The sequence below is a fragment of the Rhincodon typus genome, chromosome 1 (genome assembly GCF_021869965.1).
Source record: "Rhincodon typus isolate 14 chromosome 1, sRhiTyp1.1, whole genome shotgun sequence".
NCBI classification, from domain to species: Eukaryota; Metazoa; Chordata; class Chondrichthyes; order Orectolobiformes; family Rhincodontidae; genus Rhincodon; species Rhincodon typus.
Window position 1 is genome coordinate 28,703,165 of NC_063332.1, and position 17,968 is coordinate 28,721,132.

At 43.3% G+C, this 17,968-nt stretch overlaps 1 protein-coding gene across 1 annotated transcript in view; it reads left to right on the plus strand.

The window, feature by feature from the left end:
- The window catches only part of ctif (CBP80/20-dependent translation initiation factor), a 193,950-nt gene that overhangs the window by 41,618 nt on the left and 134,364 nt on the right, over positions 1-17,968 (plus strand). Inside the window, exon 2 of the mRNA XM_048603799.1 lies at positions 2,203-2,283. Coding sequence (XP_048459756.1) covers positions 2,203-2,283 — 81 coding nt within the window. The remainder of the gene's footprint in view (positions 1-2,202; positions 2,284-17,968) is intronic.

Genomic DNA, 17,968 nt, shown 5'->3' on the forward strand with positions numbered 1-17,968 from the left:
TCCACCACACACACACACACACACACACACACACACAAGCGCTTGTGTGCTCTCTCTCTCACACAGACATACACACACACACTTTTTCTCCCTCACACATGTGTGCACATACACACATGTGAATCTATGGGGTGAATTTGTATTTGCAGATACATTCTATTTTGTTCAAAAAGCACAGAATTTATAGACTGTCAGTCAATGTGGCATATTATAAATTCCGCCTTTAGATATGAAACCAGTCTGACTCCAAACCAAAACAGAAACAGATTCTAAACAAGGCCTCACACCTAACATGCATTGTCTGATCTAAAATGTCATCTCTCTTTATACTGATAAAACCTTTAGTTCTTTCAGAGCATGACTTGAAAGAAATTCAGGGATTTACATGTACATAATAATCAAGTAAAATCTTCTGACTGATTAAAGATTTAACAGCATCTTAGGTTTGTTTAGTACATCCTCATTAGTGATGTCACCCTTTGATCTTTTACTTATAAATTCTGTGTCTACCTTTCTCATTAACACCTGAAGAAGGAGCGAGGCTCCAAAAGCTTGTGATTTCAAATAAACCTGTTGGACTATAATCTGGTGTCATGTGATTTCTAACTCTGATGGCAGGATCAGGCCCTTAAGGCATTAGTTGCCCATTTAAGAACTTTAGTTTTTAGCCAGAATCTTTTCCTGCTAACGACTGGAACCAAATACTGTTGTAAAGATGTATGCATTGTTTTCTGTGAATCGTAGAAATGAGCTTGAAATCATGGCCTTCATGAAAATAGGTGATCGAAAATATCTGTTAGACAGCCAGCAGCAGGCCCTCATCGTCCCTTCCCAAGAAGGCCTGCTGCATTTTGTTCTAATCAGATATTTGATAAGCCAGCAATCAGCCTTCACTGGGATCCAGGGCCTTGCAGGAGTTCCGACTCTTGAGACAAGCCGGCCAATCTGACACCACCAGGAAGGCATTTGCTGCTGCTGATATGACACCTTCTTGAGGCCTAGGATTGTTACCGGATCCTGGACTGCAAATGAGTTTCATAGTAGAATGGTGGATCTTGGGGTGATGGTCTTGAGGAGTTTGTGAATTCGGTCGCAAAGGCAACAGGGTGGTCCCTCAATCAGCACTCTGTGCCTTGTGAATTAGCACATTCTCCCACCAAACCATGTCACACTTCTTTCCTTCTTCCCACTCATACTCATTTGTGTTGCTGCCTGGGCCAGCATTTCTTGCCCATCCCTAGTGGCCCTTGAGAAGGTGGTGATGAGCTGCCTTCTTGAACCGCTGCAGTCCACCTGCTGTGGGTTGACCCACAACGCCTTTAGAAGGGAATTCAGGATTTTGATCCAACAACAGAGAAGGAACAGCAATATATTTCCAGTCAGGAAGGTGAGTGGCTTGGAGGGGAACCTGAAGGTGGTGGTGTTCCCCTATATCTGCTGCCCTTGTCCTTCTAGATGGAAGTGGTCATGGGTTTGGAAGGTGCTGCCTGAGGATCTTTGGTGAATTTCTGCAGTGCATCTTGTAGATAGTACACACTGCTGCTACTGAGCGTCGGTGATTGAGGGAGTGAATGCTTGTGGATGTAGTGCCAATCAAGTGGGCTGTTTGTCCTGGATGGTGTCAATCCTCGTGAGTGTTATTGGAGCTGCACCCATGGAGTATTCCATGACACCCCGACCTCTGCCTTGTCGATGGTGGACAGGCTTTGGGAGTCAGGAGGTGAGTTACTTGCCACAGTATTCCTAGTCTCTGGCCTGCTCTTGTAGCCACTGTTTTTATGTGGTGAGTCCAGTTGAATTCTTGGACGTAGAGCCCTTTGGCCTGCAGCTGGGCTAATAACAGCATTGATAGGATGAGGCCCTTGAGGCATTAATTGTCCATGTAAGGACCTCCATTGGCTGAGGGCAAACACCTACTACCCTCCTGACTGCTTAAATAGACCTCGCTGGCCCCTCCCAACCACCAAATTCTCCATGGGAAGGTCACAAGATTGCATGAGTTACTTTATTTGTGGGTGGATTGGAATGATGTCAGTGTGAAACAAAAGGAAAGCTTGCAATTATCTGCCTTGCAAGATCCGTGTGATTTGCCACCAGTCAAGTACTTTCCAAGTGTAGTCACTGTTGTAGGTAAGAACAGCACTGAGTGCTGGTATGCCCACACTGGACACTTTTTTGAATGATCATTTGTTTTGCCTACAGTGGAATGAAGACTTCACAGACACACTAAATATAAACTGGTCCTCCCCAAAGGAGAAGAACTCCCGCAAACAAATCAATCAGGTAACCTCTCACTGCAATGTACTTTACCCGTACACAGCAAAGATCTGTAAGGCATGGAATTAAAACTCAGCAGCCATCCTGTTTGAAGTTTTCACTTAAAAGACAAGAGGACAAAAGGTGACAGTTGCAAAGAATATGAGAACTGTGTGGAAAAAGGTTGATTTTTAGTAGCATTTCATTGGAGCTTGTAAGCACATTATCTTTCCATAGTGCTTAATCTTCCAGCCCAGTTCAAATTGGAATTTAAGAATGTTTGTCAAACTCACATGGGTATGAAAGGAAATGGGGCCGCTTAAAGGTCAGTTAGATATATATTGGAGAATCCTAAGTGCATAGCTCAGGATTGGAGTACACAGTGTGACTGTTCTAATATTAAATAAAGGCTAACACGCCATTTGACTTCCCTATTACCAGTTGTACTTGGATGCTAGCTTTGTGGCACCTTATTGAATGCTTTTTGTAAATTCAAACACACTACATCTACTGGTTCTCATTCATCGACTCAGCTTGATACATTCTCAATAATTTTGTCAAACAATATCTTCCTCTCAGGACATGAATGTTACATAGGGTCATACAACATATAGAAATAGGTCTTTCGGCCCACCATGTCTGTGCCGACCAACAGACACCAAACTACACTAATCCAATATATCTGTACTTCGTCCATAGCTTACTGTGCCCCTGTAATTTTAAGCGCATGTCCAGATGCTTCTTAAATGTTGTGAAAGTGCCCGCCTCCACCACCCTCTCAGGCAGCACGTTCCATATTTCTGCCAGCCTTAGGTGAAAAAAAAAGTTTCCTCAGATCCCTTCAAAACACTTACTCCTCACCTTAAACTTGTGCTGTCCCAAAGGAAAATGATTTTCATGATCTACCCCATATGTGCCTCTCATAATTTTGTACACCTTGATCAGATTACACCTCCCAAACGTCCTCTGTTGCAAGGAAAACAACTTGGTGGCCAGCTTTATTCCTGAGGATTAGGTCTAGTACTGCTCGATCTCTAGTCGGACTATCTATGTACTGGCACAGAAAGCTCTCCTGGACACACTTTAAAAATTCAACCCTGTCTAATTCTTTCACACAAAGACAATCCCAGTTAATGTTAGAAAAATTGAAATCCCCGGTCACTACAAACCTATTCCTCTTGCACCTCTCTTTGATTTGCCTGTAATATCTGCTCCTCTATCTCACTCAGAAATTCTAATCCAAAGCTCCTAACCCCAGCAAAATAATTGTCCATTTTTATTTCTAAGTCCTACTGAGATGGCCTCATTTGAAGAACCGACTTAGGCATCCTCCCTGAATACTGCACTAATGGTCTCCTTTATCAATAATGCAATGGCACCACCTCTCTTACATACCCTCCTCCTATCATGCCTGAAACTTTAATACCCTGGAATGTTGACCTGCCAGCCTTTCCTTCAACCATGTCTGAGGGGTAATCTCAAAGAGGTTTATAAAATCATGAGGAGCACAGATAAGCTGAATGGCCAAGTATTTTTCCTGGAGTAGGGAGAGTCCAAAATAAAAGGGTTTCAGGTGAGAGCAGAAAGTTTTAAAAAGGACCTGAGAGGCAACTTTGTCACGCAGAGGGTGGTGCATGTATGGCACCTGCTGCCAGAGGAAGTGGTGGAGGGTCTGTTTCCGTGCTCTATAACTTTGTCTCAGTGATTGTAACAACATCATATTCCCACCTGCTGATCACGGCTCATAAGTTCATCCACCTTACCATTCAAGCTCCTTGCCTTAAAATAGATACAATTTAGCTATCCAGTTCTCCCAAGTGCCTTATCCTGCCCATGCCTTCTTTGCCTAAGCGTTTGTCCTAGCATTCCTTCTATTTCTGAATGAATCTTGCTCCCAATTTTACATCAACTCTGTGCCCCATTCCCCTCCCCCTCCCAAATCGGTTTAAAGCCTTCCCACTACACGAGCAAACCTCGCAACAAGAATGTTGGACCTTTTTTGATTCAGGTGCAACCCGTCCAGTTTGCACAGATCCCACCTACCCCAGAGACTGTCTCAATGACCCAAAAGTCTAAAGCCCTTCCTCCTAAACCATCCCTTTAGTCACATGTTCATCTAATCTGTCTTCCTATCCCGATAACTTGGTAGCATGTGGCACTGGAAATAATCTGGAGATTACAACTTTAGTAGTCCTCCTCTTTAATCTACTACCTAACTGTCTCAATTCCTGCTGCAGGACCTTTCTTTTTTATCCATGACGTTGGCACCGACATGTCCCCCCAGTACTGGCTGTTCACCCTCTCCCTTTGGAATGCCCTGCAGCCGCTCTGAGACATCCCTATCCTGACAACAGGGAGGCAACATACCATTCAATAATCTCGTTTACTGCCACAGGAACCGCCCATCAGGTCCCCTCACAATCAGGTCCCCTCACAATCAACTCCCCTCTTACTAAAGCTCTCCAAGTCTTTTTCCTTGTCTGCTACGGAGACAACTGTGGTGCCACAAGTTTGGCTGTTACTACTTCCCCCTGAGAGGCCAATGCTCCCTCTGAAACTTGTATTCAAAACGGTATAACTGTAGAGGGGGCGTGGCCTCGGGGGACTCCTGCACTGCCTGCCCAGGCTTCCTGGTGGTCACCCAAAGCTTTTCTGTCTGTGCAGCCCATACTCATGTGGCCAGCTCACTAAATGTGCTGTCCATGACCTCGGCATCATGGATTCTCCATTGTGAATCTATCTCCAAGTGACAAATCGGGAGCTGCAGCTGAACACACTTCCTGAAAACATAGCATGGATACTGGAAGTGTCCCTGATTTCCCATCTATTGCAGGAGGAGCATTCCACAGGGCTGGCTTCTCTGCTATTGTGATCCTTACCATTTACAAACAATAACCTAGCCCTCAAGTGCTTACAGCCTCTTATGTATTTATATCTCATTTTAAATGACCAAAAATATGTTCTTCAGAGAAGTATTGAGGCACAGTGGTCATGTCCCTAGCTCTGACCCAGAATCTCTGGATTCAAGACCTACACCAGGACTTGTTGGCTGTGGAAGGTGTGTCATAACATGGTCAAACAGGTTGATTAACAACTTGTTAAACCTTTAAACATGCCTGGTGACAGACTGAGGAAACAATTGTTTAGTGATATTATTGCTAGGCTATTATGCCAAAGACCCAGGTAGTGTTCAGAGGATCCGGGTTCAATCCTGGTATGGCAGCTGGCGAAATTTGTGTATGTAATGATGACTATGAAACCATTTTCAATGTTGGAAAATCCTATCTGATTGACTAAAGTCCTTTAGTGAAGGAAACTGCCATCTCTATCTGGTCTGACCTACATGTGACTCCAAATCCACAACAATATGGTTGACTCTTACTGCCCCCTGCATAATTAGGAATGGGTAATAAATCATGGCCTACCTAGTGATGCCGTCATCCCGTGAATGAATTAAGAAACAAATAATAAGAGTGGGTGAGTTTCATGATTAGCCCGCTACAGGAAGAAATGGCAACCCACTGTGGTGCTTAGCGCATAGCATGGGCTAACCCAAAGTCCAGGGCCAAATAATACTCAAGTATAAAACATGAGTGGGTGTTGAGCCTATAGACTAAAAAAATTCCACATTCCATCCTGAATCTGTACCGAATTCACTTATCACAGCTGGGGCAGGGATAAGGATGCTACATCTGTCTTTGTGCAGCAAAATGGGTGAGTAGATAATGATCCAGACCTCTCACTTTGAGAGAGGCATGTCATGACGTTGAACCCTTTTTTTTTTCCATCGCCTTCGCCTCCATGCCAATTTCTTTGGATAAGAGTCCTCTCCCCGTTCTACAGTACTCTCTGTCCACTACCAACACTCTCCCTCCACCTGGACCCCTCCCTCTGCCATTTTACCTGCACTCAATCTGTTCATTGAGAACCCAGTTCTCAAGAAGGGTCACTGGACCTGAAACATTAATCCTGATTTGTCTTGACAGATGCTGCCAGACCAGCAATTTCTGTTTTCATATTTCATTTTGATTTGTTTCCAGTGACCTCTACTGTAATGTGCATGACATTTGGACCAAAGCAAGTTGTAAAGACCTGCTTAGAAAACTGCTAATGGGTACTTTGAGCCCAGGATTGTGTTGTAGAATAGCCACTTAACCAATGAATCTATCTGTGGACCTGTACTTCAGCAAGAATAACTTCCATCATGAGGAGCAGGAGGGGAAATAAACAGATATTCATACTTTCTGTGAGTTCACAGAAAAAGGCCCAGGCGGCTTAGCAGTGTAACTGCATCAGATATTCTCGGAATTCGGTGTAATGCCAAGCTGTTACGGAATTTAGTTTCATCTATACCAGACGTCTAACTTGAGCTGCGTTAGCTTATCAGTAAATAGTGTTGAAAGACAAGAGAAGAAAGAAAATGCTTTGAATATTTCTGCTAGCCTCTTGGAAACCGCACAGGCTTGCTAAACACTGAAGTGTATTTCCGAGAATGTCAGCATTCTGAGCCCAGACTAAGAAACTGCAATTGGATTTAGTACCAGAAGAAAGCAGCTCATGGTGAGGGACTGTATTACTTGAGCAAGTGTCCTTTGATCGTTGGTGTAGAAATTGTTGTGACACCTTGAAATCTTGGGAGAGTGCAGGGAATAAAAGAAAATTGTGCAGCAGTTTCTCGTTAATAAATTTATCCTTTTTTGGTCAGGAAATTTTGCATTATGACCAAAGGTTGTGTTGAGCTATTTCTTTACAACTGCTATGGATGGAGAATAAAACTTTAATTAGGATGTAAATTGAATAGAATGATCTCAGACATAATTCTGAATGCATGTAGAATCGGTTGATGTGAACCAAGGGAGCCTTATATTGGGAATAAAAACAGAAGTTGCTGGGAAAGCCCAGCAGGTCCCTCAGCATCTGTGAAGAAAAAAAATCAGAATTAACCTTTCGGGTCTGGTAACCCTTCCTTGGAACTGTTGGTAGCTGGGAAAATGTCAGTTTATATGCAGAAAACCGGACCCGAAACATTAACTCTAATTTTTACTTCACAAATGCTGCCAGACCTGCAGACCTTTTCCAGCAACTTCTATTTTTATTCCTGATTTACGGCATCCACAGTTCTTTATTGAGCCTTATATTGGCTTCACTTTTAGGAATGAGAAAACTCCGGCCAATTTCAGGATGTACCTCAGGACTTTAGAATACAGCCATGCATGCTTGCTCCACCTCAAATATTAAAATATTATTCTGACCATAACCCTAACCCTACTTTTTTAAACAACAGTGTAGATCACTTCTCTCTTCTTCCAGGTCCCATATTCGTAAGTTTCTTCTGTCCTCAGATGCATTTCTACCTGTTGAGGTAGGAAGTCTGTCTTTACCTGTCCTTATTTCTGAGGTTTGGGCCATGGGCTTCTGTTGAATTGGTCCATGCTTTCAGGCTAAGCACTGCAGTAGATTGCCATTTCCTCCTGTAAATGGCAAACAATGAATCTCCCTCAGCGTTACAGCCTGCCATCAAGCATATTGGAAAGATTTATAGGCGACAATCAACCTGTTTGACCATCTTATAGATACGCCTTCCTCCGACAAGAAGTCTTGGCGTGTGACTTGAACCCGAAGTTCTAGCACACAACTAGGGACACTACCACTTCTAAGACAGAAATTTTTTTTCATAGAATCCCTACAGTGTGGAAACAGGCCCTTTGGCCCAACAAATCCACACCGACCCTCCGAGCATCCCACCCAGACCCATCCCCCTGTAACCCACCTAATCTACACATCCCTGAACACTACGGGCAATTTGGCATGGCCAATCCACCTAGTGTGCACATCTTTGGACTGTGGGAGGAAATTGGAGCACCTGGAGGAAACCCACTTCAAATTCCACCATCTGCAATGGTGGGATTTGAACCTGGGTCCCCAGAACATTATCTGGCTCTCTGGATTAACAGTGCAGCGATAATACCACTAGGCAATCACCTCTCCTGCTCATATTTATGGATTTAACAGAAGCAAGAGAATTGATCTGTTTTTCTGATATGGGTTGATCATTTAAGTATTTTATAAGCCTGCTTGCCTTTGTTCTAATAGTTACACAGTTTTTAACATTTACCCAGTTTCCCTGACTTCTTGAAACTCAGCAGGTGATAGAAGATGAAAGGGCTGAATCTATGATGTAGGTGCATTGCGTGTGGGCTAAGAGAAACAGGCACAATAATGTACCCAGTAAAAACTCCACCCTTTCAATCTGTCTGCTCCCCTGCTCTGGCCACCATTGCAATGTTCTGCCTGAATTTGGAATTCCACCACTAGACCTGCCTGATATGTGCAACTGCTGCCTTGTGAAACCGGTTTCCTTGCCCTATGGGTTAAAACTGCAGGATGTTTGGGAAACTCCCATCCCTTTCTGAGTTTCATGACCTTCCAAACTTCTCAACTTTTCCTTGCACCCCATCTGTTGCCACTGAACTACAATCCAGGCTCTTGTTAACATTCAGGATTAAATTAAATAGATGCGTGAAAGTGAAGGGGTTGCATGAATTTAACAACAGGGGTAGTTAAGTCTATCAGAACCGCTTTTGCACCTGAGTCTACAAGTTGGCTGGACTGCATAACCTAACTCTCTTATTATAACTTCAGTTTGAGGATGAAACTCTAGAAGCTAAAGGCAGTAAGTTTCCTTTCCTATGTCACATCCTGTGCTCACTGACCAACATTGGTCAAGCGGTGTCTAGATTTTCAAACCCCTGCATGGCCTTGTTCCTCCCTAACCCATGTAAGTCTCCCCTCACCGTGCAACCCCACCTATCCTCTAATCCTGGTTCATTCTAAATTATAATTGCTCTACAATTGGTAACCATGCCTTCAATTGTCTCAGCCCCAAATTCTGAGATACTTTCCCTTACACCTTTCCACTTTGTTTCATCTTTTTTAAGACTCTCTGGTCCCTAACATAATATCTCCTTATGTGGCTTATTGTCATACTTTGTTTAATAACAAGTGAAGCAATTTGAGACAGTTCTTTACCTTAAAGATGCTATCTAAATGTAGATTGCCATTGTTACAGATAGCTGGGCTGAATACAGATTCAGAAGAAAACAGCAGAAATAAGGCTCAGTGGTTAGCACTGCTGCCTCACAGCACCAGGGACTCTGGTTCGATTCCATCCTTGGGTGACTGTCTATGTGGAGTTTGCACATTCTCCCTGTGTCTGCATGGGTTTCCTCTGGGTGCTCCGGTTTCCTCATGCAGTCCAAAGATGTGCAGTTCGGGTGCATTGGCAGTGCTAAATTGCCCGTAGTGTTCAGGGGTGTGCAGGCTCGGTGGGTTAACCATGGGAAGTGCAGGGTTGCAGGGTTACAGGGATAGGGTATGGGGGTAGGTGTGGGTGGGATGCTCTTTGGAGGGTTGGTATGGACTCAAATGGCCTGCTTCCACACTGAAGAGATTTTATGATTCTAAGTAAAATGAGCAAAAACAGAGCATGAGAGCGGATTAGTAGGTACAGATTAATAGGTAACATAAAAGGGAACCTGAAAGTCTTTCCTAAGTACAAATAGTAAAATGAAAAGAGGATCAAAGTTGATCTTCCTGTTGAGGTGGAGGTTATGACTGAGTACTTTGCTGTCAATGTCACAGTGAAGGAGGAGGCAGTGGAGAAATGGGATTGGAGAGACCAGGTGCTTAAAATGTTAGAAATGTGTAATAACATCTTGAACAGGTTGATTAGAAAAATCGGTTAAATTGAAAGAAAAGTAGAAATGTCACCTGGCCTGGATGGGTTACATTCAAGGTTACTTTATAAGGATGGAAAGTGAAAAGGCTCGGCTAAAATCAGATGAGATGAGGGATATATCTGTTAACTATAGGCCAGTCAGTCTACTGATGATGGTGAGAAACATTGAGAGACAATATTCCTGGACAAAATCAGTGGCTGTTTTGAAAGATTCATCTTGTTAAGAAATTACATCCGTCATTGCCTTGTTTAAGATAAATCATGACTGTAGTTTTGATGAAGTTAAGGAGAGAGTTGATAAAGCTAGTATGTTTGTATATAAATGAAGTTTTGAAAAGGCATAGATAAAATACTGTATTATTAGCAAAATTGAAGTCAATTGGACGACAGGAAAGTTAGCATATATGCAAAATTGGCTAAGAGACTAAGTAGTCGTTTCTGGAAGACTGGAGAGAAGTCTATGGTGATATCTCTTAGGAGTCAGTGTTTGGATGATTGCTCTGTTTAATTATATATTATTAATATGGTCATGGATGTACAGAGGACATAATTAGAAAGTTTGAAGATGGACATTATACTTGGAAATTTAGTTAACATTCAAGAGGAAAGTAATAAACAAGAGAGCATTTTGGTAACAGTAATTGTAATTCCTTAAGTTTTAAGATAGCTATGAACAAGGATAAGTCAGGACCTTGCAGGAAGGTACTAAATTGGGGGAGGGCACATTACGTCATTATTAGGCAGGAGCTAGGGAGTGTTAATTCGGAGGAGCTGGTATCAGACAAGTCCACGTTTGACATGTGGGAACTGTTTAAAGACCTGCTGGGTGTTCAAAACCGGCATGTTCCAGTAGGTGGAAAGGATAAGGATGGCATCAGGGATGACCCTTGGAAACTGAGGGAGTTTGTTAATTTAGTCAAAAGGGAAAAAGAAGCATTTATAACGTTTAGGAAGCTAAAGTTGGACAGGGCCTATGAGGAATAAAGGGAAAGCAGGAGAGTACTCAAGCAGGGAACTAGGAGAACAAGAAGGGACCATGAAATGACCTTAGCAAGTAGGGTTAAAGAGAATTCCAAGGCATTCTATAGATACATTAAAATCAAGAGGATAACTAAGGAGAAGGTAGGACCACTCAAAGGATAAAGGAGGAAACTTGCACTTGGAGGCAGAGAATGTGAGTGAGATCCTAAATGAGTACTTAGCATCAGTATTCCCTCAGGAAAAGGATAGGGAGGATAGTGAGATTTGTATGGAGCATGCTATTATGGTAGGGCATTTTGAGATCAAGAAAGAAGGGGTGTTGAATCTATTGAAGAGCATTAAGGTGGATAAATCCCCGGGCCTGATGGTATCTACCCCAGGTTATTGAGAGAGACAAGAGAGGATGTTACTGGGGCCTTGACCAAGATTTTTGTATCCTCACTAGCCACTGGAGAGGTCCTGGAGGACTGGAGAGTAGCTAATGTTGTTTCCTTGTTCAAGAAATGAAATTGGGATAATCCAGGAAGACACAGACCAATCAGTCTCACATTGATGATTGGGAAGCTATTGGAGCAAATTCTTAGGGATATGATTTACGCACATTTGGAAGAGCATGGCCAAATTAGGGACAGTCAGCATGGCTTTGTGTGGGGCAGGTCATGTCTTACTAGCTTGCTTGAATTTTTCAAGGAGGTGACGAAGGTGATCGATGAGGGTAGAGCAGTGGATGTTGTTGACTTGGATTTTAGTAAGGCTTTCCACAAGGTCCCTCATGGTATGCTAATCCAGAAGATTAAGATGCATGGAATCCATGGTGACTTGGCCACATGAATTCGGAATTGGCTTGCCCATAGAAGACAGAGGATACCACTGGGCAGTGGAGATCCCCAGTGGACGGCTCTCTATGAGGAAATCCTCCATCTTTCCCTTGGGGATCTGGGATGGAGGGCATTGCATGCAGCAGTCCTGCGCAACCACAGATTGTGGTGGTTCACGGTCTCCCAGCCCAACTGTTTGTTTTGTGGTGTTGTGGAGTCTGTGGACCATCTATATTGGGTACAGGTGCTTGCATCCTTATTTAATTATCTAAAGGACCTTCTTTTGTGTTTTTGGTTGCACTTTAACCCCATGCTCCTGATCTTTGGGCAACCGGTGCGGAGGGGAACGAGTAGGTCAGAGGATCTCTTAGTGGGTCTGCTCCTAGGCCTGGCCAAGCTGGCCATTAACAGAAACCGAAAGAACTGTGGATGCTGTAAATCAGGAACAAAAACAAAAGTTGCTGGAAAAGCTCAGCAGGTCCGGCAGCATCTGTGAATAAAAAATCAGAGTTAACGTTTCGGGTCTGGTTCAGTGCTGAGGAAGGGTCACTGGACCCGAAACGTTAACTCTGATTTTTTTTTTCTTCACAGATGCTGCCAGACCTGCTAAGCTTTTCCAGCAACTTTTGTTTTTGTTCCTGGCCATTAACAGGTCCAGGAAGCGGGCCAGGAGCGGGTCATTCCGGCTGATTGCCTGCCCCCTTTCCGTGGTTATGTTTGAGCCTGGGTGTCGCTGGAGAAGGAGCATACGATGTCCACCAACACTGTCAATGCCTTCAGGGAAAGATGGGCACTGTGGGGACTGGAGTGCGTTATTTCCCCCTCCAACTCTATTTTGATTTGATCCCGACTCTCCCCTTCACTTTTTCTTTCAGATAGGCTTTGCCACTAGGGGCTCTGCTTGTCATTGGTTCTTTGGCCATATGAGCGTCTTTCCTGGTGGTGGAAATGTTAATAAAGTTATTTGCACAAACAAAAAGAAAAAGAAAGACAGAGGGTATTGGTGAAAGGGTGTTTTTCAGGCTGGAGGTTCATGACTAGTTGTGTTCTGCAGGGATCTGTACTGGCACCTTTGCTGTTTGTGATATATAGGAATGACTTAGATGAAAATGTAGATGGATGGGTTAGTAATTTTGCAGACGATACAAAGATCGGTAGAGTTATGGATAGTGTGGAAGGTTATTGAAGGATACAACAGGATATAGATCAGTTGCAGATATAAGCAAAGAAATGGCAGGTGGCGATTAATCCAGGTAAGTGTGAGGTGCTGCACTATGGGAGATCAAATGTTAAGGAAACGTATACACTTAATGGCAGGACCCTGAACAGCATTGATGTATAGAAGGATGTTCGGGAGCAAGTCCATAGCTCCCTGAAAGTAGCCACGCAAGTAGATAGGATGATAAAGAAGGCATATGGCATGCTTGCCTTTATTGGTCGGGAAATTGAGTACAAGAGTCAGCATGTCATGTTGCAGCTTCATAAGACTGGTTAGACCGCATTTAGAGCATTGTGTTCAATTCTGGTCACCACATTACAGGAAGAATGTGGGGGCTTTGGAGAGGGTGCAGAAAAGGTTTACCAGGCTACTGGCTGGATTAGAGGGTATGAGTATAAGGAGAGGCTAGAAAACCTCAGGTTGATTTTTCTTGAGCAGCGCAGGCTGAGGGGAGACTTGATAGAAGTCTATAAAATTATGAGATGCATAGATAGGGTTGACAGTCAGAATTTTTTTCCTAAAGTTGAAATGTTTAATACCATAGGGCATGCATTTAAGGTTAGAGGGGGAAAGTTCAAAGGAGATGTGAGGGGCAAGTTTTTTATACAGGGAGTGGTAGAAGTTTGGAACACACTGCCGGGGTGGTGGTGGAGGCAGAGACGTTAGGGGCATTTAAGTGACCTTTAGATAAACACATAAATATGCAAGGAATGGAGGGATATGGACCAATAGCAGGCAGAAGGAATTAGTTTCGTTTGGCGTCATGTTCGACGCAACATCATGGGCTGAAGGGCCCATTCCCGTGCTATGTAGTTCTATGTTCTACGTTCTTGGAGGAATATATGCAGTGTTGAAATGGGTAGACATGAGACTAATGCAGCTTAATGCAGAGAAGCGTGAAGTGTTGTGTTTTGATGGAAAGAATGAAGAGGTGCAACTAAATGGTACAGCTTTTTAAGGGGGAAACATGCACATAGAGATCTAATGGAGTATGTTACACATCTTCAAAAGTGACAGGAAAAGCTGGAGCCTTTTTGCTAAAATAAAAAACAGATGCTACTGTTGGCTTTATAAGTCAAGACACAGAGAACAGAACCAATGAAGTTATGAAGAACTTCTGCAAATCACTGGTTAGGTCTGAGTTGTAGTATTGTACCAGCTTTAGTCATCGTACTCCACTCCAGCCTCTCAAGTTCTTAGAGAGGGTGCAGAGAACTTTTATTTGAATGACAGCAGTGATGAGGGGCTTTGATTACATGGCAAGGCCAGATAGGTTGGGGTTGCTCACTTTAAAGTAGAACAGTTTGAGATTTAATAAAGGAAGCATAATGAAGTGTTTTGATTGAGCAAATAAGGACGAGCTGTTTCGAGTCGATGACAAGAGGACATAAATGTAGGATAATTGGCAAAAGAACAGGATTCACGATGAGATTCTTGTCATCTGTACAAGTCTGTACAGTATGGAGGGTGCTGCTAAATGGGTGGTGAACACAGATTTAATGGTAACTTTCAAAAGGAATGTGCTAAGAGCTTGAAGGGGGAAAATTGCAGAAATTGGTGGATAAGCTAGAGGAATGAGACTGATCTATTAGCTCTTTCAAAGAACCCTCACAACAATGATGGGTTGCGTGGTTTTTAAACAATCATTCCAGGATCGGATGATTTATTCCACTGCAAATATTGCAGAAACAAAACCATTCACTACAAAATTAATGTCTGTGGTTAGACCTCCAGTTTTGGGAAGAATGTTCATTCTGTGCATTTTTTAATCCATAATATTGCTCGACTGTGACATAATTGTGAATCCTGGTGTTCTCTTTCCAAAACAGGGTAATTACTCTCATGAGAAAGTGTTCATGGTTGTTAGAAGTTCTCCAGTTCTGTACCAATTCCTTCATAGTTGCCTTGGTTGGTATCTGTATAGATACCATAAATCAGGCATTCAAATGTTCAATCTCCAGTCTACGCCAATTACAGCTGGATCATTAGCCATGGATTAGGGAAGGGGGTGAGTGGAAATATCAAGGAATTATGCTCCTGATAATCTGGCCATGCTAGAATGAATATGCTCGTGGAGCTTATGGTTATGAATATGTTGCCTTCCAGTGAGTAATAATTAAACGGTAAAAACTGTCTCTGAAGCTGCAGGTTGGTCAAGGTACTGAGCTGTTGTGTTTGCCCTGGAACCTGTCATAATTTGGCATAACACCTTCAGGAAAGCAGTAAAAAAAAATAAGAAAACTAAACAGCCTTGGTTTTTAATGTCTTTGCTCCTTTTTAGCAAGCACAGCCAGCCAAAGTGAGGTTGCAGGCTCCAAGGAAAGCTTCTGTCCATGGATTGTTCAGCTTTTGTGGACGAACTGAGTTATATGTTGTTAAGTCAAACATAGGGCAAACTAATATATTAAAGTCCTTGAAATATTTGGCTAGCATCTTAAATTCTACTTGTGTATATGTTCTACAGACCACTGGCCCACAAAACAAACTTTAGTAGCAATTGAACAAGTTTTAAAGGCTTCAGAGAAGAATTAAACCTCACGTGTTTCCTTCACAATATTTGTAAATAAGAATTGGAGTATTGATACTTGAAGTGTAAACTAATATTGGAAGTACAGGACAGGCCAAACTGCTTTAATGAACGGCCCACCCAGCTGACAAAGACATAGTTATTCAGACCATACATAAACTAGTTAGGGATCAGTTAGCTCAATTGGCTGGACATCTGGTTTGCAATGCAGAGTGACGCCAACAGTGCAGGTTTAACTCCTGCACCAGCTGAGGTTACCATGAGGGACTCTCCTTCTCAACCTCTCCCCCTCTCCTCGCCTGAGGCGTGGTGACCCCCGGATTAAACCACCACCAGTCATCTCTGTCCAATGAGAGGGCAGCCCTACGGTCTGGTAAGACTATTGCCACTTTACCTTTTACATAAACTAGTGCACGTTTTGCCCTAGGGCATCTTTAATGAGCTACATAATTTTAATTGATACCTCAAGGGAAATTTCTGCTATTTCACTACTTAATGATCTTCTCACTTCCCGTCCCATTGCACCTCTTGTCTGACTCTGCCTCATTTGCTTTGGGAGTGCAGTCTATGCTGTGGGACTTCTCAGATCAGTAAAAGGATTTCCCATCTGATTGTGAGTTGCTGCTGGTACTGGGAATGGGAGAAGGCAGAGCCAAAAATCGCAGTGCCAGCAGATTTCCCCAGCTTCTTCCCACACTGGACCATTTTTCCAAAGGTAGGGTGTGAGGGACTCCATCATATCTGTGCAAAAGACCAGGCTGAAGGATTCAAAATGATCTTCAGCCACAGATGTCATCTTGGCCTCCTCCTGAGATCGCCAACATCACAGACCAGTCTTCTTGCAATTTGGTTTACTCCATGTAGAGGCACTAGATACAATGAAGCTGTGGGTCCTGAAAACATCTTTGCAGTAGTACTGAGGATTTGTTCTCCAAATTAAGCAGTAACCCTGTTCCAGTACAGCTATAATACTGCCATCTATCTGGCAATATGGAAAATTTCCCAGGTATGAAAAAATATAGAACAAGTCCAAACTGGCCAATTTACTGACCCATCAACAAAGTTCTGGAAGGTGACATACACAGTGCGATCGAGTGTCACTTATTCAACTATAATGTGCTCACTGCGCTGAAGTTGAGTTCTGCCGAAGCCACTCAACTCCTGACTTCGTTACAGCCTTGCTCTAAATGTGGACAAAAGAGCTGAACTCTAGAGGGTTTTGAGAGTGACTGCCCTTAACATCAAGGATGCTTTGGACCGAATGTGGAATCAAGGAGCCCCAGTTAGACTCGAGTCAATGGGAACTGTGCAGAATTCTGGAATTAAATTGAGTACAAAACACAATAGTTGTGGTTGTTGGAGACCATTCATCACTATCTCAGATTTTTTTCTGATCAGCCTGTTCAGAGATGGTATTACACAACTCTGGAGCAAGTCGGGGTAGGCGATAGCCTAGTGGTATTATTGCTAGACTATTAATCCAGAAATCCAGCTAATGTTCTGGGGACCTGGGTTCGAATCCCACCATGACAGCTGGTGGAATTTAAATTCAATAATTAGAAAAAAAGTTTGGAAATAAGAATCTATTAATCACCGTGAAATCATTGCCGATTGTCAGAAAAACCCATCTGGTTCACTACTGTCCTTCAGGGGAGGAAATCTGCCACCCCTCACTTGGTCTGGCCTACATGTGACTCCAGACTCTCAGCAATGTGGTTGACTCTCAATTGCCCTCTGAAATGGCCAAACAAACCACTCAGTTGTACAAATCACTACAAAGCCTCAAAGAAATGCATTGTGAATCAACCCACAGCAGGTGGACTGCAGCGATTCAAGAAGGCAGATCAGCACCACCTTTTCAAAGGTAACTGGGGATGGGCAAGAAATGCTGGCCAGTCAGCGACACCCACACCCCACAAGTGAATAGAGACAAAAAAAAACCCAGGCCTCCTGGCTTAAGGTAGGAACACCAACACTGCACCACAGAGCCTTCTCTGTCCTAGGATAGTTATTTTAATCAAGCTGTTAAGATCTCCTAAGCTAACCCACATTCCCCAACCGTAAACCTTGGATGAACCAGGGAATCCACTCCCTACTGAAGACCAGATGTGCAGCATTCAAATCGGGTGACCTGAACCAATACAGAAAATCCAGATACAACCTCCGCAAAGCCATTAGGGAGGCGAGGAGGCAGTACCAGACCAATGTGGAGGCCCAGTCCTACCAAACAGACCCCCGCCGTCTATGTAAGGCCTAAACAACATTATGGGATACAAAATGTAAGATAGTGGATGATCCCTCCCTGATGTGCCTTATGCTTTCTATGCTCGATTCGAGCAGAATACCACCAGCGTGATGACACCTGCCCCGACAGCCCCAGACGCACCTGTTCCCTCTGTCGCCACTTCAGAAGTCAGATCAGTCTTCCT